The sequence below is a fragment of the Bos grunniens genome, chromosome 26 (genome assembly GCF_055505025.1).
Source record: "Bos grunniens cultivar Pamir isolate PY7600 chromosome 26, Bosgru_T2T1.0, whole genome shotgun sequence".
Lineage (NCBI taxonomy): Eukaryota > Metazoa > Chordata > Mammalia > Artiodactyla > Bovidae > Bos > Bos grunniens.
This window is the reverse complement of record NC_141190.1, coordinates 25922796-25949301: the sequence shown is the minus strand read 5'-3', so window position 1 is coordinate 25949301 and position 26506 is coordinate 25922796. Positions and strand designations below refer to the sequence as shown.

Here is a 26506-nt window from a genome sequence, read left to right as displayed (position 1 = left end):
GCTTTTGAAATTACTGGTTCACACCTCACAAAGAATGGATGCTACCTGTGTGTTATAGATACCTTGGCGGTTCAACAGATCAAGATGCTTCAATGATAGTCTTTTTAGCTCAGCATCTCTTCAACTTATGGTTTATCCCTGTCTAATGAGACCATCAGGTTGTGATGCAGACATATCACGGAAGACAAACAATGCTTATCTGCACTTACTTCTCTAACAATCTCAGTATCTACTCCAGGACAAGTAAAGAAGTACCTTTAGATACCTTTTGTGGACATACATAATTTTCCCACAGCCTGGGCAATTTCCAAAACAGTCAGTGAATGCCACTCAGGTGGCTGGAGGGGATCACTGGGCAGAAAGGGGCATCACAGGGCTTACCGTGAACAGCGATATCTTTTGTGTCCTGGATGAGGGCATTCCCAGCGGCCACCTGGACAGTGATGGTATTAGTTCCCTCTGCTAGGAATGTGAAGGAAATGCTGCTGTCCAAGGTGATGAGGGGCTAAAAGAGAGAAGCCCAAACACTTACTTAGTCCTTTATGGGAATATTAGATTCCCTCCTTTCCTGTAAATCTCAGACTGTCACCAATCTGCATAGCATTTGCATATCCCCAAGGGATCCTAACTTGAAGAAGGAAGGAAAAAAATTGCACAGCTTTCTAAATTATATAGCTAGTATCCAGGAAGCATATTAATCTACTTGAAATACACTGTAAAATGCTCATTCTGAGAGATGAAGGTAAGACTGGGCACCATGGATTTTGTCCATCTTTCTGTTACTTCTCCTGGGGCAAAGTAGAAGCACCTTTTGTAATCTATTCCTAGTGACTCTGGGAATAGCTGATCACTTTCTCTTTTCCTCTAATATTTTGTGCGACTTATATTTTCATCATGTATTCCGTTGGGCCGCAAGATTTCTCAGAGAAGTGACCATATTTTATTTCTTTCTGAATCACCTACCTGCCTTTGGCATGTTGTCTTACATCTAGCAGAATCCATATATAAGTTGTATATACAGTCGTATTATTGATCTGTGTGTTTCATTGCAAGGCATTTCTAACAATTTAAATAAGCTGGGAAACAGAGAAACATGCATATCTGTGCTCACTTTTTAATCTTTTTTTTATTTTTCTGTCTTCCCCTGATCATAACAGATAGGACTTGCCAAAGATAAAGAGTGAAAGATAATAAGCACATGCTTTCCCTTAGAAATTAGGATCTCAGTAGAAGCAAGGGTTTATTGGAGAGAAGAGAATGCAGATTCTGAGATTAAAGTGTCATTATTCAGTGGTTATCTTGAGGCCCACGTCCTCTGAAGCTATCTGGTGTTTGCAAGGTAAGGCTTTTCTAAGGCAGCTCATGAATAGATGTCACAAGTGCAGATGAGCAGACCCCATCTCCTCTCTGTGGGTTAGGATGACAATAGGATAGAGCAGTGATGTCACCAGTTGTGAGGATGCATAGACTTGCCTTTTAAGAATGTGGATATCAGCCAGAGTTCACACAGCACATCTGTGCACCTGGATGCTGCAGAGGCTCAGGGATGCAGCATTCAGAGTATAGCGTCCCTTCTGCAAAACTGAAATCCCTTTCTAGCTCAGAATTTTCACCTGGGCCTCTGAAACAATCATTTGATTTTTTGGCTTTAAAATTCTATTGCTCTATTTTATGACCAAGCTGATGGCTGGAGTCGGACAGGATTAGACATTGCCCTAAGCTTCCTGACATCCTTTCTTCTCTGTTTGCTAAATGACAGAAGGAAGTGGGTGTGGAAAGTTATATTCTTTTTTATTAACTAAGGGTAAGCCCAGAGTCCAAGCATGCTTCCTCATACTTATGGTTCTGTGATGATATGCACAAGGATGTGAACTCATTAATTAAACCACAAATGAGGCACAAGTAGGTTCTGTGATGAACATCAACTCCAACAGACCAACGGTGACTGTTTAGTGTCCTGTGTTGAGAAGTCAAGTCAGGCTTAACACGGCAATATTGGCCATGGACATGGAATAAAGGAAAACTGTGTGCCACTGAGTGGCCATTGTTGGTGTAACAAGAACAGAGACTTGAAACTCTGGCTGAGTTTTATAGCATGTTACTATTTTAATGAATGACCTTGGGAAAAGTCTGTCCCTACTGTGGGCCTTAGCTTAAAGTTGTAAGGACTTATTCAGCAATAAGAACACACAGAATTAATGAATGGCTTTCGGCTAATTTTCTAGTTCCTACTAGTCAACCCATTAGGGCTTGTCTGTCAGAATGCCTTCAACTGTTTCATTACCTTAGTCATATTCTTTGGAAGGAAAATGAAATACATCTGTATACCCAACAGAATGACAAAAATTTCTTTAAAAATAATGACAAATATTGTTGAAGATGTGGAGCAACTAGAACTCTCATACGGTTTTGATGGGATGTACGATGGTGCAACTATGTAGGAAAAAGTTCACTTTTATAAGAAATTGTAATAATTTTTCCAAGATAATCATGCTATTTTATATTTATAGCTTAGCAATTGCAGTCTAGGAAATTTAGTCAAGATAAAAGAAAACATGTATCCACAAACAGAAGAAAATGCTCATAGCAGTTACATTCATAGTAGTCAAAAACTGAAATGAACCTAGAAGAATTTATCAATAGGAAAATGAATAAACAAGCCAAAGTGCATGCATTCAACAAAATCAAAAAGCAAATATTGATATCAACAGTATGGATGAGTCTCAAAACCATGCTGCTGCTGCTAAGTAGCTTCAGTCGTGCCCAAGTCTGTGCGATCCCTTAGACGGCAGCCCATCAGGCTCCACCATCCCTGGGATTTTCCAGGCAAGAACACTGGAGCGGGTTGCCATTTCCTTCTCCAATGCATGAAAGTGAAAATTGAAAGTGAAGTCGCCCAGTTGTGTCTGACTCTTAGCGACCCCATGGACTGCAGCCTACCAGGCTCCTCCGTCCATGGGATTTTCCAGGCAAGAGTACTGGAGTGGGGTGCCATTGCCTTCTAAAAACCATAAGAAATGAAAGAAACCTTATATAAAAGAATTCATATGGTATGAATATGAAGTTCTATTAATAGAAAAGATAGATCTAATTCATGATGGGAAAAAATAGTGGTTGGTTCTGGGGTTTGGGGTGGGAATTTACTGAGAAGGGGTATAGAGAACTCTTGGAAGCAATGCTAATAATATATATCTTGATAGGAGTTTGGGTTATAAGTATGTGTATTTCTCAGAACTCAGGAAGTACAGACTTCAGATCTGTCCATTTTGTGATTGATACATTTCATACCTCCATGGAGGAAAAAGTGCAAACAAGTAAAGAACTCTAGCTAATGATTCGTAGCCTGAAGCATTAAGGATAAAATATATAGCTGTCTGAAATTTATTCTGAAATGAATTTAAAAAAATTAAGATCAGTTGATTGCTGGATAGAAGGATGGACAGATAAATAGACATGATAAAACAAGCAGAGTAGATGTTAATGATAGACTATGTGTTAATGATAGACTAAGGATGGACAGATAAATAGACATGATAAAACAAGCAGAGTAGATGTTAATATAGATTATATTGTCCATGGGATTCTCCAGGCAAGAATACTGGAGTAGGTTGCCATGCCCTCTTCCAATGATAAGACTACAGGTGGTAGGTATATGGATATTCACTGTAAAATTATTTCATCTTTTAATTTGTGTTTGAATTTTTTAATAATAAAATGTTGGGAGACAAACAAAACAGCAAAGGAATAACTGATCTGTTTTTAGTTTCTCTTGCTTCCATAAATTGTTCTCTCTGACCATAACTATATCACATTACCCTTCTGTTTTGGTTACTGCCCTCAGCTATCTCTAATCTCTTCCCACCTCTCACCATCAGGATCCTTTCTCCCCTAATGGTATTCTCTTCAAGGAATCTGGCTACCCACTCCAGTATTCTGGCCTGGAGAATTCCATGGACTGTATAGTCTATGGGGTCACAAAGGGTCAGACACGACTGAGCTACTTTCAGTTTTTTTAAAGGAATCTGTGCTACTCCCACATCATCCTCAGCACTCAGGGGTCTACGTGGTCCCACTCTTCTTACTCTGCACACTCTTCTTGTCTTAGACTGGGCTGGGCAACCTGAAAGGAGAGGGATTCCTCCCGCTCCAGCAGATCTGACTTTCTCCCCTCTGGCTGCTTTCCTAGCAGATCCAGGAACCAAGCAAGGAAATGCCAGCTGAGGTGGGAGGGAGCATGCCATCCCACCAGCCAGTCAGGGCTCTGAGCCACAGCAAACTGTGTCAAATGAGCACACTTGGCCTCCAGGGCAGCAGACCACAGGCTTCCACGCTAGAGAGATGGCAGAATCTAATTTTGTTTTTCAAATTGCTTTTGTTTTTCATCAGCTATTATGGCATCATGGCTGATTTCACCTCCCTTGCAAAGCTGGAACACTCCACGGAATTCTTGAGTTCTTCACTGGCCACCCATGTCTAGTGCACAACACTAAATTAAATCAAGTATTTTAAGGTTCATTTACTAAATCTATTAGGCAAGCAGACACATTTATTAAGCCAGACCTCTGTTAATCCCAGCAAATTGGCCTTTTAGAGCCCCACAAATCCAACATGCGGCCAATTGACTTCTCTGTGTTTTGTCCAAGCTGCACGGGCAGCCCACGGCAAGGCTCATGGCCTGCGTAGGCTGTGGGTTACATCCCTGCCCACAAAGAGTCCCTTATGTGCAACAGGTCACATCCTATCCAGTAAACCCAGCAAGACATCAGCAAAGCTCTTGAGCGACTACATAGTTAGAAGATATCCCCCTGAATAATGGATCTGGGAGCTTCACAGAAATGTGGGGATGAAGCCTGCACCATTTTCCCACAGTAAATCAACATAGAATATTATCAAATGTCCACAGTTTAAATGCATACCCTGATAAAAACTTGCCATTCCCAAATTAGACAGACTATGCAATCAGTACGCTTATCTCCCTTAAAAGTTTTAGCAGATTCCACAATAACATGTGCGTGTATGTTCAGTTACTTCAGTCAGCTCTGACTTTGTGCAATTCTATGGACTGCAGCTGGCCAGGCTCCTCTGTCCATGGGACTCTCCAGGGAAGAATTCTGGAGTAGGCTGCCATGCCCTCCTCCACAGGATCTTTCCAACCCAGGGATAGAACCCACTTTTTTAAGTCTCCTGTGCTGGCAGTGGGGTTCTTTACCACTGAGCCACCTGGAAAGCCCACTCTCTTACAATATCCTCTTCTAAATATGAATTTCTATGACAAAATAAAACGTATTCATTTGTCATTTAAAGCCATTGGTCACCTATCCACTCCAATTTTAGTTGTTATGCAATTCATCCCAAATGAATCCCACTTTGGTAGACTCAGTCAACACAGAACAAAAACATACCCAAAGCTTTACCACTGCATACAAATCCCTTCCCTCCTTTCTGCCCCAATTCTATTGCTCCTTCAATGCCAGCTTAGGACCAGCTCCATACATGACTTGCTCTAAGACCAAGAAGCCCTGCATCCATCACCCACTAAGCTGCTTGGCTGGGCCAATAATGTTATATTCCTATTACCATAGCTTATAGTATCTATTCTTGGATGTTAACCTCATATTCTCAAATAGAGGACTTTACCATCTGAGCCTCAAATAGAGGCTCAGATGGTAAAGCATCTGCCTATAATGCGGGAGACCCGGGTTTGATCCCTAGGTCAGGAAGATCTCCTGGAGAAGGAAATGGCAACCCACTCCAGTATTCTTGCCTGTAAAATCCCATGGATGGAGGAGCCTGGTAAGCTACAGTCCATGGGGTGGCAAAGAGTCAGACACGAATGAGCAACTTCACTCACTAAGGGGAACAAATGAAATTTATACTGTTTTTGTGTTCCTCATAACAGCTAGCACAAAATACAAGTTCTTGAGAAAGACTCATGGAACTCCTGATATAATTTCACATTCGCTAATAGGTTTGAAGGTATACGGGCCTACAGTTGGATTTTAGGAACACTTGGTCCCTTCCATTTATGTATACATCGTCATACTTGAGCACCAATAACTGTGTGTGTATTCATCGTGCATTCTTATCAGAAACGTAATTTCCCTGAAGGTAGAGACAAAGTGCTCTTTTATTCCTAAGGGCACCAAACAGAGGGTTGACTATAAATATTTGGGGGGATGTCAACTGATCCTTTTTTAAATAAAATTTTATTTATTTATTTGGCCTACGCCAGGTCTTAGTTGTGGCATGTAAACTCTTAGTTGTACATAAGGGATCTAGTTTCCCAACCAGGGATCGAACCCAGGTTCTCTGCATTGGGGAAGAGGAGTCTTAGCCACTGAACCATGAGGGAAGACCCTCAACTGATTCTTACTGGGAGGTTGACTTAATTGAACCACTGGGGTGAAACTGTCCAATTCACCTGGTCACAACACACAGATATACACACACAAGCCAATTTGTCTTTCATCAGTGATATTCTGATGACTAAATACAATAATGTATATAAAGACAATAGTAGAAATAAATGCTCAAAATTAATATCTGCCCCTTTCACAGATCAGTTTGTTTATGAAGGGCAGCCAACTAGCTCGACACTCGGAGCACTCAACAACCACTCAAAGAAACTCATTTGCCAGGAAAATTCTCACTGGATCAACTTTTCAACACTATGGCCACCTTAATGTTTTTCTGTCTTGATGCTGGCAAAAGCACTGAAAATACACCTTTTTTAACTAGCAGAATAACCATGCTTAGAGGTGGGAGAGAAATCTGTGGAACCATGTCAGATTTGCCCCCCCAAGAGGTATATCCCACTGATACAACGGCTAAGCACAACAGTGACTGATATCTTCAAGTGCTTAGATATGTTCTAAGCACTTAAGTACCTTTCCTTATTAATCTTCAAAGCAATACTAGAATATAGTCTCTGCTAGCCTTACTCTGACATTACAGTGAACAAAACTGAGGCACAGAGCAATTACCTGATTTGATCAAAGACATACAACAAAGAAGAACCTGTATCGGGACCCCAATCCAGGCTTGTCTCATTTCAATACCACTCTGAATGCCTCTAATGTACTCTCATTCTCTCGGTTCTTTGGAAACAAAAACCAACCAGTAGAATCTTTGATATCTAAGTATTTTTACACTGTATGCTCATTATAAGTAGAATTCTTAACCAAAGGAATACTTAAGGTCATTGTCAATAAAAAAATAATACTATAATGGCTTTCTGCAATTTTAAAATTCCCCCCTCATAATATGGCACAATATAAATTAGAGAGGCAGATAATTTCAAATAATAACTCAGTGATGTTCATGGATTAGATGTTTTTATTCTTGACTTAGAGAAAAGTACACTGAGCTTCAAACTAACACAGATGATTATCTGAGAAATAGAAACGACTCTCCAATCACACTGTCCACTTCTCCATTGATCAAATATTTATTAGACACTGTCTGGTATTTCAGGTCACAGAATCAACACACAAAGAAAAAAACTGGTGCCACAGAGAAGCACTGTCCTCAGTTCCTTGTGAGCAGTTGAGTAAATCATTGTGCTTATGATAGCCAAGAACTGCCCTCTGTACACAGTCATCTCCCTGGAGAGTCCACAGGTGAACAAACACTAGAGAAAAGAACTCCCTGGCTGGACAGCCCAGACCTCACATCCTCTGAGGTGAAATGAACTTAAAGTCCTTCTCTTTCAGATGTTCTCCTCCCAGAAATCTTTTTCTTTTTCTTTCACCATGTTTATGTCTGCTAGTGTTTGAAGCAGAATTTTAGGGTCTATGAGCTCTTGGGCTTCCCTTGTGTCTCAGCTGGTAAAGAATCTGCCTTCAATTTGGGAGACCTGGGTTCGATCCCTGGGTGGGGAAGATCCCCTGGAGAAGGGAATAGCTACCCATTCCAGTATTCTGGCCTGGAGAATTCCATGGACTGTATAGTCCATGGGGTTGCAAAGAGTTGGACATGACTGAGTAACTTTCACTTCACTGCACTTCGTGAGCTCCCAGAGACAAACTGAGTGATGCAAAGAAAGCATCCTGGGGCTGGGAATGGTACTGGTATAGACGGGAGTGAGGACACCTGGGTTCTGGCTCAAGAGTGAACCAGATGTTTGCCTTTAGAATGCTCATCTCACATAGGGAGCTTCAAGACTGTAATGTACCAAAGGGGCATCTTATTAACTAACCTCCTTACCTATTGTCCCAGTGCACAATAACACTAGAAATGCAAAAGGATCATAGCCTATACTAAGAAATTAAAAGTCCACAGCACAAAGGATACAAACAGAAAATTGTCCTTGGGGTCCCATAAATCTAATTGTCTTTTATCAACCCATCCTAACTGCCATATTTTATGCAAAAAAAAAAAAAAAGAGCATCATTTAGTGAGTACCTAATCTATGCCAGGGAAATACAGATTATTTTACTTAGTTTTCACAAAAATCAAGAAGACATGGGCATTAGTCTCTCAGTTTTCAGTTAAGTACATTAAATGTTAGGTTGAACCACTTGATCCAGCTCACACAAACAACATGCAGCAATGCTAGAAACCTAACCCTTTTCTTTCTGAACCCACAGTACATATTCTCCACACCATATAATCAGTTCAGTCACTCAGTCATGTCCTAATCTTTGTGACGCCATGGACCGCAGCACACCAGGACTTCCTGTCCATCACCAACTCCCAGAGTTTACTCAAACTCTTGTCCATTGAGTCAGTGATGCCATCCAACCATCTTATCCTCTGTCGTCTCCTTCTCCTCCTGCCTTCAATCTTTCCCAGCATCAGTGTCTTTGCCAACAAGTCAGTTTCTCGCATCAGGTGGCCAAATATTGGAGTTTCAGTTTCAGCATCAGTCCTTCCAATGAACACCCAGGACTGATTTCCTTTAGGATGGACTGGTTGGATCTCCTTGCAGTCCAAGGGACTCTCAAGAGTCTTCTCCAACACCACAGATCAAAAGTATCAATTCTTTGGTACTCAGCTTTCTTTATGGTCCAACTCTCACATCCATACATGACTACTGGAAAAACCATAGCTTTTATTGATTGACCTTTGTTGGCAAAGTAATGTCTCTGCTTTTAATATGCTGTCTGGGTTGGTCATAACTTTCCTTCCAAGGAGCAAGCGTCATTTAATTTCATGGCTGCAGTCACCATCTGCAGTGATTTTGGAGCCCAGAGGTGAAGTCCCTCACTGTTTCCATCATTTCCGCTTCTCTTTGCCGTGAAGTGATAGGACCAGATGCCATGATCTTAGTTTTCTGAATGTTGAGTTTTAAGCCAACCTTTTCACTCTCCTCTTTCACTTTCATCAAGAGGCTCTTTAGTTCTTTTCTCTCTGCCATAAGGGTGGTGTCATCTGTGTATCTGAACTTATTGATATTTCTCCCAGCAATCTTGATTCCAGCTTATGCTTTATCCATCTAAGCATTTCGCATGATATACTCTGCATATAAGTTAAATCAGCAGGGTACTCCGTTCCCTATTTGGAACCAGTCTGTTGTTTCGTGTCCAGTTCTAACTGTTGCTTTCTGACCTGCATACAGATTTCTCAGGAGGCAGGTAAGCTGGTCTGGTATTTCCATCTCTTGAAAAATTTTGCAAGTTGGTTTTGATCCACACAGCCTAGGCTTTGGAGTAGTCAATAAAGCAGAAGTAGATGTTTTCCTGGAACTCTCTTGCTTTTTCGATGATCTTAGTTTTCTTACTAAGCACCATTATATGGTGCCTCATTTTACTTAGCACCATATAATGCTGTTTCCCTAAACAAAAGCAGGACTCACAATACTGTAAATCAACTCAGAAGCAGGAATGAATCATATTCTACTCTTACCGTGCAAGATCTGAAGTTCTGTTTGTTCATCTCAAACAAACAAAATGGGCATTGTTCCATTCCTTTTAAAAAGGAATTATTACATGGCAACTGAGTATTTATTTTTTGTACAGTCCTTCTGTGTATTCTTGCCACCTCTTCTTAATATCTTCTGCTTCTGTTAGGTCCATCCCATTTCTGTCCTTTATTGAGCCCATCTTTGCATGAAATGTTCCCTTGGTATCTCTAATTTTCTTGAAGAGATTTCTAGTCTTTCCCATTCTATTGTTTTCCTCTATGTCTTTGCACTGATCACTGAGGAAGGCTTTCTTATCTCTCCTTGCTATTGTTTGGAACTCCGCATTCAAATGGGTGTATCTTTTCTTTCCTCCTTTGCCTTTTGCTTCTCTTCTTTTCTCAGCTATTTGTAAGGCCTCCTCAGACAGCCATTTTGCCTTTGTACATCTTATTCATTATGCCAAAGCCTTTGACTGGGTGGATCACAACAAATTGTGGAAAATTTTTAAAGAGATGGGAATACCAGACCACCTGACCTGCCTCCTGAGAAATCTGTATGCAGGTCGACAAGCAACAGTTAGAACTGGACATGGGTCTACAGACTGGTATCAGGAAAGGAGTATGTCAAGGCTGTATGTTGTCACCTAGCTTATTTAACTTATATGCAGAGGACATCATGCGAAATGCCAGGCTGGATGAAGCACAAGCTGGAATCAAGATTTTCAGGAGTAATATCAATAACCTCAGATATGCAGATGACACCACCCTGATGGCAGAAAGCCAAAAAGAACCTCTTGGTAAAAGTGAAAGAAGAGAGTGAAAAAGTTGGCTTAAAACTCAACATTCAGAAAAGTAAGATCATAATCACTTCATGGTAAATACATGGGGAAACAGTGGAAACAGTGACAGACTTTATTTTGGGGGGCTCCAAAATCACTGCAGATGGTGACTGCAGCCATGAAATTAAAAGACACTTGCTCCTTGGAAGAAAAGCTATGACCAACTTAGACACCATATTAAAAAGCAGAGACATTACAATGCCAACAAAGGTCCATCTAGTCAAAACTATAGTTTTTCCAGTAGTCACATATGGATGAGAGAGTTGGACTAGAAAGAAAGCTGAGCACCAAAGAATTGATGCTTTTGAACTGTGGTGTTGGAGAAGACTCTTAAGAGTTCCTTAGACTGCAAGGAGATCCAACCAGTTCATCCCAAAGGAAATCAGTCCTGAATATTCATTGGAAGGACTGATGCTGAAGCTGAAACTCCAATACTTTGACCACTTGATGTGAAGAACTGACTCATTTGAAAAGACCCTGATGCTGGGAAAGATTGAAGGCAGGAGTAGAAGGGGATGACGAGGATGAGATAGTTGGATGGCATCACTGACTCAATGGACATGAGTTGAGTAAACTCCAGGAGTTGTCGATGGACAGGGAGGCCTGGTGTGCTGCAGTCTATGGGGTCACAAAGTCAGACACAACAGAGCGACTGAACTGAACTGAAGTGACTTTCTCAATGTGTGTGTGTGTGTGTGTTAGTTGCTCAGTCATGTTCAACTCTTTGCGACCCATGGACTGTAGCCTCCAGGTTCCTCACTGCATGGGATTCTCCAGGCAAGAATGTGGGAATGTGTTTCCATGTCCTTCTCCAGAGGATCTTCGCAACCCAGGGACTGAACCAGGGTCACCTAGAATTGCAGGCTGATTATTTACCATTAAATGACTTTCTTGATATTATACACCTAATGAGTAGAAAGGCTAGGATTAAAACAAAACAGAGCAAAATGAGTATTAGAAAAATTGATCAGAGGAGCAAGAACAACCAGGTTTGTATAATCTTTTCTTCCTTAGGATATTTGAAGTTCCCGTATTATAGCAATGAAGTTGGTGTGGGAAGGTATGTCATACTCATTGACATGGATTCCAAGCTTCATTGAGTATCCGTTATTGCCCACATCCCCCTGTGCTCCCAGCATCAAACAGAAGTTAGAACATGGGATCATCTAAGCAGATACCAATCAGAAAGGGTCAAATCTAAGCAGATACTAATCGATAAGGGCCAAACCTTTGTACTATTGCCGAACCACCAGAAATACGTAAGAGTCCCCAGTTGGCTGGGCCACACAACTGCACTGATGTTGACCTCCTTATTTCTTATGGCAACAAAGGGAACCCGGAGATGAACATGCTCCACAGGACCTAAGGGAACGAGGAAAACAATGTCAGTGTTTCTATTCCCAAAATAAACAAAAGCTCACATTCCCAGATTCTTTTTATCTTTACCATCATCTATAATAAAACAACAATCGCAAACTCACAGATGTTGAGGTGTGTGTGTATGTGTTTATGTGTGTGTGTGTGTGTGTGTGTGTGTGTATGCTTGAAATGAAGCACTGCAAACAACAGGGAACTCAATTTGGGCTTCAGATTGAGTGACATCTGAACTTAACTTCCGTCTGATGATCCCACCACAAATGCTTATGAACCTCAAATCTAAGGACAAAGCTAGTTTACTGGACACTTAGCCAAAAAATAGGAAGATAAAAAGCGATCTCTTGCATAGCTGCTGATTAGCCTGTATCGTGATTGGGGGTTGGTGCATTGTATGGAGGGCTCTGCCATTATCCTCAATTGTTAATTGGTTCCATCTTGTTCAACAATCGGCCATTGTGCCTGTCATCTGCAACACTCAGTGGGTGTCACTCAGAAGCTGGCAGGGCTGTATTATGAAAAGAAAAAAGCCTGTCTCCTTAAATTGAAGAGAAATAAATGCCAGGTTCACAAATAATAATAATTTTAAAAGCTGTTTGCCAAAAGGTGACCAAACATTTTTTTTGCTCCTCAGAAAACTGATGTAAGCAGTCTCAAGTTCTAAACTAGCATGTAAGAGAATAGACTGGAATCCATTCTATGCATAAGTGAGAATTTTAATTTAATTCATTTTCAAAATAACATGAGAGGAGGAAAACGCTGAAGAAAAATGTTAATGAGTCAGCACTGCATTTGTGGGGCAGATATGTTATTTTTTAATTCTGTGGGCTTTTCTCCCCAACCCTTACCCTTTTCTTTTTCCTTTTCTTTTTTTTTCCCTACCCACTGCCTTTCCTCCCTTTGCTCCCTTCCTCCACTTTTCCCTTTCTTACATCCTTTCTACTTCACCAGATCCAACTAAAATGTTCTAGTTATCTGCCCACACTTTGCTGGAACACATTTTCTGGTTTCCAACACGATAATGTTGATGAGCTAAAGTAACTAAAGGTCACAGCTGTAGCAAGGACATCTCTTTATCCTTGGAACCTTGAGTTCGTCTCTTGAGTGGGGCATTTTCCAGGCCACCAAGGCTTCACTAATGACATCCTTGGTTATTTTGGAGATGGCTCAGTTTAAAGGGAAGAAAGCAGAAAGATATTTTTTACTTCTGCTCCTATTTAATTTTGGCTGTATGACCTTTTCTTCTATTTTACATAACTTTGACCCTACACAGGCTGTTACACTGTCCTTTGCCTTCCTTACAGTAATAAGAACATATGAAGGTGATCTGGGGATATTAAAAGTATCATATAATTAGTTATGGGCTGACACTGTTTCCACCACCACTACCACACCATCATGGCTCCTGTTTGTCATTGGGTTAAAGTCTCTCTTACAAGAGTGGGCATTATTGTGAATCTCATTCGTACCTCCTGTGTCATAGGTAAATTTATATTGGGAGAAAAGGTGTTTGGACAGGAACTGAGATCAGATGAGGAGATCAGCCAGACCTGCTTGCCACTGTCCAGATGGTATTTTTCTGAACAATCAACAAAGTATTCAAGAATCTGTATATCTACGGTGCGAAAACACTCTCTGCCTACAGCTCTCTCAGCTGACCCCAGGCATATAGCATTTCAAGATTTCTTCCAACAAACAGTTTCAAACCTGTCACTTCAGATACACATTTGGCTAAAGGCTTAATTATTTTCAACTCGTGAGCCTGTTTAATTATTTTTGTATGGTTTGATTGTGGGCTAGAATTTAGAAAATACTGGCTAGTTTTCATTTCTTTACTCAATTTTAGGAGTTCATCTGGTTAAACTCTCTTTGCTGTTTGTGCTTTATTGATCTTTGTGGAAGAAATACGGCAATGGGAAGGGGTCCCTGACCAGGCCATGTCCTGGGAGGGAGATGAGAAACCTGGGTCTTACTTTAACACCTCTGAGTCCTTCTTCATGCCCACATTCAGATTTCTCACTCTCCCCGTGATGGGAATGGAGTCCCTTTATCCTCAAGGTCAATGCTTCTGTTTTGTTGTTTAATTGAAGTATAGTTGATTTACAATATTGCATTAGTTTCAGGTATACAGCAAAGTGATTTAGTTATACATACATACCTACCTACATACATACATATATTCTTTTTTCTATTCTAGGTTTTTATAAGATATTGGATAGAATTCCCTGTGTTGTACAGTAAATCCTTGTTGCTTATTTATCTTATATATGGTAGTGTGCATCTGTCATCACATACTTCTAATTTACCCCCACCCTATTCCCCTTTGGTAACCATAAGTTTGTTTTCTATGTCTGTGAATCTGTTTCTGTCTTGTAAATAAGTTCATTTGTACTATTTTTTAGACAACGCTCCTATTCTTAGCTCTCTCCTTCAAAATGTGCAGAGCCCATCCTGCTGGCCAGCTCATGAGAACCCTGCACTTTTTCCACATTGCTATGATTCACAGCACTGGACAGGCTTCTCAGTTTTCTGTTACTCAGACATCTCCACTCATCTAAGACTCACATTGTGGGGCATTTTGATGCCCCCAAACATAAAATGAGACCTTCTTCTCCCTACTGTGCTCAGTCTCTCAGTCTCATTTGACTCCTTGTGACCTTATGGACTATAGTCTGCCAGGCTCCTCTGCCCATGGAATCTTCCAGGCGAGAATACTGGAGTGGGGTGCCATTTCCTACTCCAGGAGATCTTCCGATCCAGGGATTGAATCTGCATCTCTTACGTTTCCTGCATTGCCAGGGGAATTCTTTACCACTAGTGTCACCTGGGAAGCCCTCTTCTCACCAAATTCATGCCAAACACAAAAGGGGTGGAGCCTCCATGAATTAGAACACCATCAAGCACAGCCACATATATGCCAGTTTCAGGACAAGTAAACATAATCTCAAGGAACAACACTAAACAGCTTTTTAGAGCAAAGAACCTGAGCCAGAAACTCCAGGCTTCTACCTACAGATAAACCATGGATTGGAGAGAAGAGAGCCGGGAGGATTCAGAAGGGAATACAGGAAACTCCTAAAATCCTCACTGTCAAAGAGTGTTCTTTTTAATAAAAATCTAATAATCTGTGAGAGATTGGTTATTATGGGCGGCTAACAGCTACTTTTGTTAGCTAATGGCCCAAGGTGAGGCCAAGAGCAGTTTCCACTATAATAACTGTCTGGTAAATGCAGCCATGATTGATTTGGAGGGAATTATGAGCACGATAAAAGTTTCAAGGAACATTTCCTCCTTCACGCACATAACCCACAATATAAACCTGTTCCTCACTGTTGTTGTTTTTGCCATTGAAGTACACTGGTCTTTGTGCCCAGCAGACAAGGTCCACTCTTGGGAGAATTAGGAACATGGGTGGGGCAGGTCGTTGGAACAGAGGAAAGTAAATTTGTTTTTTAAAAAGACCTATGTGTAAGACTGGCCCTTTTCTGGCATAAGGGAACTTGGCTCTCAGTGTGTTTCCAGTCAACAGTTAGCTGATAGGACTGGTTCACTCTGCCTAGAATTTTTTTTCTTCTTTTAAGCAATGATATGGTTTATTCTAGGGCTTCCCTGGTTAAAGAATCTGCCTGCAATGCAGGAGACCTGGGTTCGATCCCTGGGTCAGGAAGATCCCCTGGAGAAGGGAACAGCTACCCATACCAGTATTTTTGCTTGGAGAATTCTGTGGACAGAGGAGCTGGTAGACTACAGTCCATGGAGTAGCAAAGAGTCGGATATGACTGAGAGACTAGGCACACACACATACATGGTTTATTCTGAAAAAAGTATTTTCCTCAGGAAGTCTGGAAATTTTGTGCACACTAGGCAGAGGATGGCTATTTGATCAGACCCCAGTAGAAGCCACGGCCACTGAGTTTGCAGTGAGCTTTTCTGGTAAACAGCCCTTCATACACATTGCTCTAACTCATTGCTGGAGGAATTATGCATGTTCTGTGGGACTCCATGGGAGAGGACTTTTGGAAGTTTGCACTTTGTTTCCTACAGACTTTGACCCACAGGCCTTTTCTCTTTGTTGATCTCTCTCTGCTAATCAGTGTAATGAATCAAAGTCTGAAGTATGACTATATGCTGAGACTTGCAAGTCCTTCCAGCAAATCACTAAACCTGGGAGAGGATGTCTTGGGGACCCTGACACATACACATAATCCAATTTGATTCTCAGAGCCTCACTATAATCTAAATATTACAGGAGAGGGATCAGAAGTTTGTAAAGACTAAGAAAGTTGACAGATATTAAACATTTCACAAAAGGATATGATCAGTATTCAAATACAGGTCGTTTTTGCTCCAAACTTGGCTTGTAAACACCCTGCACACCACCCACCTGGGTTTCTGACCTGGTGCTGCTGGCACAGAAAGATTATAGACGGTGTGGTGTGATTATCACCACTGGGCTATTGATGGCCCATTTCTAGCAGTCTTTTTCCTCCCTCACCAGAATGTAAACTCTGCAAGAGGGGGGCCATCTTTCTATACTGCGTCCCCAGTATCTAGCAATATATTAAGAACTCAACAAATAGTCATTGAATAAAATAGTGAATGACTGGATGTGTTATTTGTAATTCCTATTTACTATTGTTGCAAGAGACCTATAGAGCAAGGTACCAGTTAGAATTAAGCCATTTTAAAACTGAAGTTCAGAAGTTTTAGAGAAGAAATCATTTACCCCATGGTCCACTAGCTTGGTGTCTTTAAGGATATATCATCCAGGCCTTTCTCCATGCACTTCCCTCATCGCTGCTGGTCCTTATACTATTAGTGTAACCAGAATGCTAGGAGACCAGCTAGTCACTGTCTGCCATGGACTTTTAAGTGTAGGGTTTTTATATTTTTACTGAGTTGTTAATAGAAAAAGTGTCTCTTATGTTCACCTAGGTTCTTTTAAGCATTTAATTTTCACCATATGTAGCATGTATGAGTGTGTGTGCTCAATCGCTCAGCATGTCTGAAACTTTGAGAGCCCACGGACTGCAGTCCACCAGCCTCCTCTGTCCATAAGATTATTCTGGCACGAACACTGGAGTTTTGTTGCAATTTCCCCCTCTAGGTGATCTTCCCAACCCAGGGATCGAAACTGCATCTCCTGTGACCCCTCCATTGGTGGGTGGATTCTTCACCACTGAGCCACCTGGGAAGACCATCAGATATAGCATAGCCTCTAAACTCTTGTGGGGTGTATAAGTAAAAACTACAGTAGTCCTTAGACCCATGATTATCACTACAAAGTATAGGAAACCAATAACAGTCCCAAAACAACATTTCCTTAACCCAACATTTTAAATCATATTTAGGTTTCAATTTATCTAAGTCAAGTTCCAGGATATCAAAGACACAAAATAAATCCAGGACTAACACACTACTTTGGAACTTCAACTGGTGGTTTCTTCCCTGGTGACTCAGACAGTAAAGAATCTGCCTGTGATGTGGGAGACGGGGGTTCAATCCCTGGGTCGGGAAGATCCCCTGAAGAAAGGAATGGCTACCCACTCCAGCATTCTTGCCTGGAAAATTTCATGGACAGAGAGCCTGGTGGGCTACAGTCCCTGGGGTAACAAAGAGTCAGATACGACTGAGTGACTAACACTTTCACTTTTCAAGCAACAGCCAACAGCCATGAAACAAATTCTAGGACAACAAAACTGTTGGGGAGTTCTTAGAATTATTTACATCTGGGATAAACTTGAAGTAACCTTGGGTGTAAGAATTAAGTTACTTTACGTGTTCAGTTCTACATATAAAACAATTTTGGGCACGTGTTTCTTTAATCCTTCTTTGGCTCTTTCAGTGGAAAGAACAATTTACTTTGATTTGTGCTGCCTTCACTCAGAGTAACTTAAAAATGAGCCTGTGGCTGTGAACCAGATGGTTCCTCTCTCCCTCTATTTTAGCAGCCTCCAATGCAAGGGACTTTTACCCGAATATGTGTTTGCATGTGCACACTTATATCAGAACAGAGTGGAGCTGAAAAGGAGAGACTAGGTGGTAACATTTTCCAAATTTTCAAAATAATCTGTCTACTTTAGCATCATGAAATGCCAACATAGATGAACTCACATCTGTCTTTTGACTGGGGTTATCATTTGTGGTAGTAGTCATACCAATTCCAGCTCAGTGAGGGATCTCAGGAAGCCTGAACAGAAGAAGTAGTCAACCGGGAGCAGAGTAAGGGAGGGGTGGTTCAAGCTACTTACAAACCACATGCAGGAAGAGGACCGCTGTGTCTGAGCCTAGGTTGTTCTCCGCATAGGCTGTCACCTGGAAGATGCCTGCACTCTTGTACACGTGCTTGATGCCGTCCTCAATGGGACTGAAATTAGCGTAGGACACTGCAATCCCGTCCCCAAAGTCAAGCTGGATGTTTGTCCTTTGGAGATCACCCTGCAAAGGGGAATAGCAGCTGGCCTGGGCCCATTTGCATGGTCCAGCCCGACTCCTCTCTGATGCTTGGTCCTCTGCCTTCAGCATCACCCCTAGAGGCCTGAATCTCCCTCAAACACCCTCCTGAAACACTCTCAACACAATCATCAGACTCTGTCTGATAGCTACTGGGCACTGTGAACAGGTACTATGGGTCTATTGCCCTTCTATGCCCAAACTCAGGTAGCCTGATGTGGCTGATATTAGCAATTATGGAGAAGGTAGAGCCTCTATGAAGCTCTGAAATGTGGAAGCCAAGGGCCTCCCTCGATCGCTCATGGACATTAATTGTTCCTCTCTTGTTTCATGATAATAATAATAGTAGTAACAGCTAACACTGATAAAGCTTCTTTTCAGTTCCAAGGAATTAGTCCCCTCATAACTCTAAAATGTAGAAAGTATTACTGTTCCCATTTTAGAAATGAGGACACAAATAAAGGAATTAAAGGAATTAGACCAAAGCCTCTGTAGCCAATAGTGGAAGGGCCAAGTTTTGAACCCAAGTAGTCTGGTGTCAGTACTCTCAACCACCGTGCTGTTATTGGAATTTTCCTATTTTTTAGTATTTATCACTAGGTTCCAAGCATGATGCTAATCGCTTAACACATTTTATATAATACCACCTTCAAAATAACTCTGTGAGATAGGATAATTATTTCCATTCTACAGATAAATACTGCACACCTGCTGAAAATATACCTGTGCTCTGTTGATCTTGGCTTTCCCTAAACTTGCCTAAGCCCCCTCTTCCCTGAAGCATTTTTTGACCATCTCAGCTCACAGGTATTTCTGCCTCGAGGGATGCCAAGAGCCACCTGGGCCCACCTGAGGAGGTGATGTCAGTGGTTTAGTTGAGTGCATCTTACCACCCCAAGTCGATCCTTAGCTTCCTAAGAGCTAACACTGAACCCCATCCTTTCTTGTACTTCATTGTACTTGTACATTGTACTTGAACTTTCTTGTATTTCATCCCACTTTATTGGGCTGACAGTTTGGATAAATTCAACTGAACCTAACCATAAGATAAGGGTTCTGGATGAAAAAAGAAGAATCAGGTTTCTCTGCTTATTTACAAAGATTGTTGATGGAGAAGAAAGAAGAGAAATACATCATTTTGGAATTATGAGCCAATTCTCCTGCCCAGTGACTGTGCATTCATCACAGTTTCACTGTCTCTCCCGCCATGGCAACCCAGATGTGAGTAAAATATTGATAGGTGCTACCTTGCCCCCAACACAATGTCAACTACCCTTGAGTTTATGAATATAAATTAAAGTGGAAATGAACTGAAGGCAATTCAAATGGATAAGATCATGGCTCTTCACATCCATTCAAGAGAAGGCTTTAATAGAGCTGATCCTGGAAACTCCCTAGTGGGAATGCGATGATGACCTCCTCTGAATATTAAAGTTCTTTAATTTAAGCACCCAGTGTGGATAAAGGCTAAAGAACGTGCTGACCCAGGATAAGGAGCCCTCACTGTCCTGTCAGTGTGGGCCAGACTTTAAAGATTTCTAAAGTATTCACAGTTGGGCAGAGGGGGGGGCATGGGGACACACTCCTGGCCTGCTTTGCTCTCTTTCCAAGATCTCAAGAGCACACAGTAATTTGCATTTAAACGTAGATGGCTTTGTGAATCAGGCAAACTTCCCTGCCCCAGCGCCTCAGCAAGGAGTGCCTGAAAACTTCCCTGGTTTGGAAACAGATGAAACAACTCATATAGGAAGCAAAGAAGCATACAGCAGAGCTATTCTATCCAGAATGAGTGAATCTGGTCTGGTTTTACTCCCCAGAATGCAAATGACCTAAAATGTGAACTAATGGAGCAGGCAGCTGATGGAAAGTCAACTCATATGACATTCTTTGACATTCTTTAGAAAAATAAGTTTAGAGGATTGGGATCACCCTCCCACATCCTCATACTTTCAAGCACTCATACTTTGAAGACTCTCTAGAAATCTTGTGGGCTTTTCTAATTAGTGGGGTTAAGGGTAAAAGAAAAAAAATAAGGATCCTGAAACAAACAGGAAAAAATGTGAATTCCATTCTGGCAATGTTTATAGTATGCAGTCTAATGATAATTAAGAGTCCTTTAACGACGCAGGCCCTAAAGGGGTACCTCAAAGAATATATTCAGATCTGCGCCTGCTCAGACACAAGGGGACCCCTTTGGCCTAGGTCTGTATTGTGGGATGAAGGGAACAGGGTCCCTAAACATCCCAAGCCCTCTTTCACCCCTTCCATCTTATCACACAAGTGGTGCTTCTCACCATTGACTTTGTTTTAAGGACTAGTGGGAACACAAGCTCTTTCTTCTCTTCCCATCTGGATGTGGGACATGACCCATTTGTAAGTTCTGACCTCAGAGGCCCAGGAGGGGGTCCCCTACCTCCTCCATGAGGATGATGAAGGTTGCATTGTGCCCCTGCTCCGCCACCAGACGCCCATCAGTCGTCGCCACGTGGAGGCCATGCGGGGCTTTTCCAGGGCACATCTGGGCCTTGGCAGTATACTTCTCCCTTAGGCCGTCTGTGCAGTTGTTGGACACGATTCGCCGGTACCTAAGGGGTATTGATCGTTGTCAGTGGTGTGGTTTATCACATGTGTGTGTGCTTGTGTGAAGCACGTTCAGTAGAGTGTGCAAGAGAGCAAGAGCGAGACAGAGATTCCACACAGTTGCACCTGACGTCTGAGTCCCAGAGAAGACAGCCATTTAGGAAGCTAAACAAATGCTGAGAAGCCACTATCCCTTCATCTCAGGAAGAGCAGCTCTTTAAACACTATTATCGATCCTACCTGGTGAACCACGGATCAGATCAATGTCTAAACCAGCCAAGAAAAATCAATGTCTGACTCACGCACGAGGCAGGAAGTGGCAGACCCACTGGTCTAGGGAAGCAAGAAAAGCAGGTTCTTCTCCCTGTGAGAGACAGACTTGTTTCTACCTCCCTGAGGCCAGAAAGCAGCTAGAAGATCAGCCTTCTTCTAACTCTGATTCCTCAGGAAGCCTCTTCCTGTCTTCCCTTGACCGCCAGGACACCACTGCATCCCCTAACACCTACTAGTTCTTACTCTGGAGCCACTGGACTCTTATAGCAGATTTTCTTTCCTTGCTAACATTTCATTTCCCATTCATCACTAACACCAGACCAGAAGCACACGTGTGAAACTCCTGTTTGATCCTGCTGTGATAAAACTGTCTCAGAGAAGAAGCCTGCATGGGAAAATCTCCCCATAAACACTGTGACTGTCTAAGATAAGAGCATCTTTGGGCACGGTGATGACATGCATCTCTCTTGACCGCTGACCCAAGCATGTGAAGCCAAGGCGAGAGCTTGCCCACAGCCCTGACCTGCATGACAGACTTTATTTCCAGGCATATCACTATCCGTAAAGCTGCATAAAATCAATGTTCTGGTAAAACCACATAAAATAAATGCACCCCAGACACCACTACCGCCATCATCGTCATCACCACATCACATCTTCTTTCCCTCTGTGTGTCAGGAGTAATTAACCAGTCTCTCCATGTTGCCTTCTTCTGGTGGCCTTGAAAGCAAATTTCTATATGAATGATATTTGTTCTCCATTATACCTGGTATTTTGTCTCTCCCTGACCCCCACGTACTGCTGAACTACTAGCCCAACATCTTCATCAGGAGATCTCAAGAGGATGTCAAGCAAATGTTATATGTAGTTACTGCTAATGTGAACTTACAATATATCCTCTTGTAGACACGTATTATTTTAATTGCCAACTGAGTTCACAGTGGGTCCAGAGCTGCCCTGTCGAATATGTTAATCACTTTTCACCTGTGGCTACTCAGCACTTAAAATGTGGTTAGTGGTGCTCGTTGAAATGATAAGAATGTTTAGTTAAATAAAATATATTATTAAATTAATTTCACTTAAAAATATTTTTCAGTGTGGAAATTGGAAAATTTTAAGTTATATATCCTTGGAAGAAAAGTTATGACCAACCTAGACAGCATATTAAAAAGCAGAGACATTACTTTGCCAACAAAGTTCCGTTTAGTCAAGGCTATGGTTTTTCCAGTGGTCGTGTATGGATGTGAAAGTTGGACTATAAAGAAAGCTGAGTGCCAAAGAATTGATGCTTTTGAACTGTGGTGTTGGAGAAGACTCTTGAGTGTCCCTTGGACTGCAAGGAGATCCAACCAGTCCATCCTAAAGGAGATCAGTCTTGGGTGTTCATTGGAAGGACTGATGTTGAAGCTGAAACTGATGCTGGGAAAGATTGAGGGTAAGAGAAGAAGGGGACGACAGAGGATGAGATGGTTGGATGGACACGGATTTGGGTGGGACTCCGGGAGTTGGTGATGGACAGGGAGGCCTGGCATGCTGCAATTCATGGGGTCGCAAAGAGTCAGACATGACTGAGCGACTGAACTGAATTGAACTGAACTGATGTGGCTTATAGTATAGTTCTTTCAGTCAGCACTGGTCTATATAATCAAATTTTCATAATCTATAGCTTCTTGCTGACCTTTATTTATTTAGAATATACTGAGCTTTACCTGTGATAGACATTTTAGAGGATGTCACATCTTAATGTACACTTGATATCATCCACTCTTGCTCTTTAACTATGGCCAGCTGGTGGATGATTTGTAACAGAGGCCAATATTTAAATAACCTAGAGGTATGTATAGGAATTTTTAGAGAATCTTTAAAAAAAAAAAAAAAAGAGTAATTTTTCCCTTTTATCTTCTTGAATTATTTGTTTGGCTTTTAGCGGTTTTGGCACACTGAACTTGCTTAAAATTGGGTCCACATATCACATGATCATACGAGAAGCTCTAATGCAATTACCTGCTTGCTCTGTCCAGGTGTGCTCTGGCTGAGACCTGGCCTAGCTGGTCATATATGCCTGTTACATTTCTCTTTCTCAAACCTCAAACTTTATTCTCTAACACCTCAGGTCTTTAAATTTCACTCTGCAGGATCTGTAGTTTGAGTGACTTAACTCCCAAGACAGTCATCTACAATAAAATTATGTCAACAGTGCTTAAACTTCAGCTCAGATCCCAAGAATAGTTCTCTAAGAACCAAATATTTGGCTAAAAAAAATGTATACTTCTCAGAGTATCTCAGACCACTCGATACATCTCTTCCATCATGTTTTTTCTTCTTTCTAGACATCAGTTATGTAGATAGTACTCTGGCCACTATTTTAGATGGCTGGATGGCATCACTGACTCGATGGACGTGAGTCGGAGTGAACTCCGGGAGTTGGTGATGGACAGGGAGGCCTGGCGTGCTGCGATTCATGGGGTTGCAAAGAGTCGGACACGACTGAGCGACTGAACTGAATTGAACTGAAAGTAAAAATACTGAGATGGTGAGTAACTTGTGTGAGACGTTAGAAGATCCATCCACTGGAAGAGTTGAGACTGGATTCTAGTCCCTTGTTACTCAAAGATGAGTGCTGGGACCAGCAAAGACAACAATGTGTGGGAGTTTGTTGAAATAAAGAATTTCAGTGCCACTGTAGATCGCCTAAATTAGGAGCTGCCTTTTAACAAGATCCCCAGGTGATTCATAGCACATAAAATTGTAAAAACGCTGTCTTCAACCACCAATCTGCTTTCCAAATCTGTACTTGGTCACCGAAGTGGCAAAGTAAAGGAGGAAGTAATAAGTAACAGAGAAATATACATAATTTGACAATTACAGAAAGTGTGCCTTGAGCTTCTTATTCCAGGAGTTCCCAGGATGGGACTTTTTTCCGTTTCCATCATTGGTCCACAAGAGCGTCAGCTCATCTCTCACTAAAGAGAACCATAATATCTGCATACCACTTGTGTTAATTTATTTCCATCAGGGTCTGGAAAATATGGTGGCATCTCTTTCCAGAAGAGAAGACCTGACTAAAATAATAGCTATGATATTTCAGAGGCAAATAGCAAAAGGCATTGAAATCTGGGTAATCAGAAATCTCTTCTATGTTCAAAAAAGCTAGGCTCAGCTAAAGAACCCCTCAACTTTCTTCAGAAGCCACCTGCTGTAAACAGACTGTTCTTTCTTGCTTCACTAGCAATGCTCCTCTGATCCCAACTTAGTGAACAGTGAAATAGGAAGGCAGCGAGCGGGGTTCCTTCAGGTAAATTACTTACCCAGTACTGTTAAAGTAGCTTTGACCAAGGCTGCAGTCCTTTGATGGAGACGCTGGATTATACCAGAAAGCAGGGACACACTGGCTCTCTCCGTGTCTCTCATAGCCATAGTCACTGTCCAGAAAATAAACATTGAATACTGCTGTAGATGCACAAATGTGAAAATATCCACAAACACATATAAACACAAATATATCTCTCTAACCATCCCCAAAGCCAAACACATTCTTTAAATATTCCCAGTAGGGGCAAAATTCATGCTTTGAAAACAGATTTTCAGACTCAGTCATTTGGAGTCCAGTGTACAGAAGACATGCTGCTGCTGCTGCTGCTAAGTCACTTCAGTCATGTCTGACTCTGTGGGACCCCATAGACGGAAGCCCACCAGGCTTCCCGGTCCCTGGGATTCTCCAGGCAAGAATACTGGAGTGGGTTGCCATTTCCTTCTCCAATGCATGAAAGTGAAAAGTCAAAGTGAAGTTGTTCAGTCGTGCCCGACTCTTAGCGACCCCATGGACTGGAGCCTACCAGGCTCCTCTGTCCGTGGGATCCTCCAGGCAAGAGTTCTGCAGTGGGGTGCCATTGCCTTCTCCAGACATAGTAGATTAGCAAACGGAGAGTCCAGGTTTAAAAAGGTGTGAATGCGTAAGGCACACTAGGTTGGGTGGGTGTGAGGGATGTCATAAGCTTAAAAGCTTATTTGGGGTCACAGTGGATTTACTGAAATAAACGGATGACAATCAAGAAGATGATTTTAAAAGTAAAGATTTATTTATGTGATATGGTTCCACACTTTATTCCAAAATGGATTTCATTGATTTTATCTTCATATTTTTTGAAATTCTCTCTCAAACACACATACACATTTGCATTCACTTTCAAACTTTCCCCAACTATTTATAACACAAGCCCCATTTCCTTTAGGAAACAAATAAAAAACCCACAAAAGTTAAACCGTAGCTCTTCTCCATGTTTTTGTAAAAGCCGAGCCATAATAAAATGAAGAAAGGTCAGGTATGATCCCCTTCCTCTTCCCTCAGCACTCCAAAATGAGGGAGTCAAAGACCAGTGTGTGGTGTGAGAAGAGGGCTCCCATTGGAAATGTAAATGGTGTTGCCTTACTTCTTGAGGTTTTATAAAATGCCAAGAATTGTAAATGCCAAGGTAGAAAAAGAATAAGAAAGTAGGCATTATTGCTACAACCAACTCCAGGTCATTGAAGGTGGCTTCACTTGGCAGAAGTCATGTCTTTCTAAGTCAAGCATCCAAGGGTTTCCTGAAACCCAAAGACAAGGCAGACAATCTGGACCTTTGAATATCGATTCACTGAGTGTTAATGAAACATGCAACAATAGGAAATTAACTCTTTCCTGACTCACTCCCCCTTTCTTTTTCTATTCCCATATTTTTTGAGACATGATTTAATTAAAGATCCGTGAAAATAGAGGCAAATTGTCTATGTGGGCACCTGGGATAGCAATGAAAGGAAGAGAGGAAGAAAAGTTTAATTCTGCATTTATTTATTATTCAGTATGTGCCCTGTCCTGTGAAAGAAGAGCCATCATTCCTATTCTCAAGGGGTTTTCAGTCTTTTGGAGAGAGGAAGACACCATGCCTCCAATCCAACAAAAGAGCAGGAATACAGTCTGAAGCAGAGTACAATGTAACACAGTATGAAGCAGTACAGTTTAGAAGTACCAATTGACTGATGCGATTATATAAATATCTGCTGGATTTGATCCCACCCTACTTCTCACCACCTTCCTCCAAACCAAACTCAGACCAATCTTTCAACCTTCTTTGTCTTTGTATGTGGTATTTCCCTGGAGCTTTTGA

At 41.6% G+C, this 26506-nt stretch overlaps 1 protein-coding gene across 10 annotated transcripts in view; it reads right to left on the bottom strand.

Annotated features, from left to right (window-relative positions):
• Positions 1-26506, bottom strand: part of SORCS3 (sortilin related VPS10 domain containing receptor 3) — a 633389-nt gene that overhangs the window by 21034 nt on the left and 585849 nt on the right. For all 10 annotated transcript variants that reach the window (XM_086377568.1, XM_086377569.1, XM_086377575.1 and 7 more), the window contains 5 exons: positions 24671-24784; positions 20923-21094; positions 18308-18494; positions 11911-12044; positions 382-505 (listed from right to left, as the gene is read on the bottom strand). In XM_086377568.1, coding sequence (XP_086233694.1) covers positions 382-505; positions 11911-12044; positions 18308-18494; positions 20923-21094; positions 24671-24784 — 731 coding nt within the window. The remainder of the gene's footprint in view (positions 1-381; positions 506-11910; positions 12045-18307; positions 18495-20922; positions 21095-24670; positions 24785-26506) is intronic.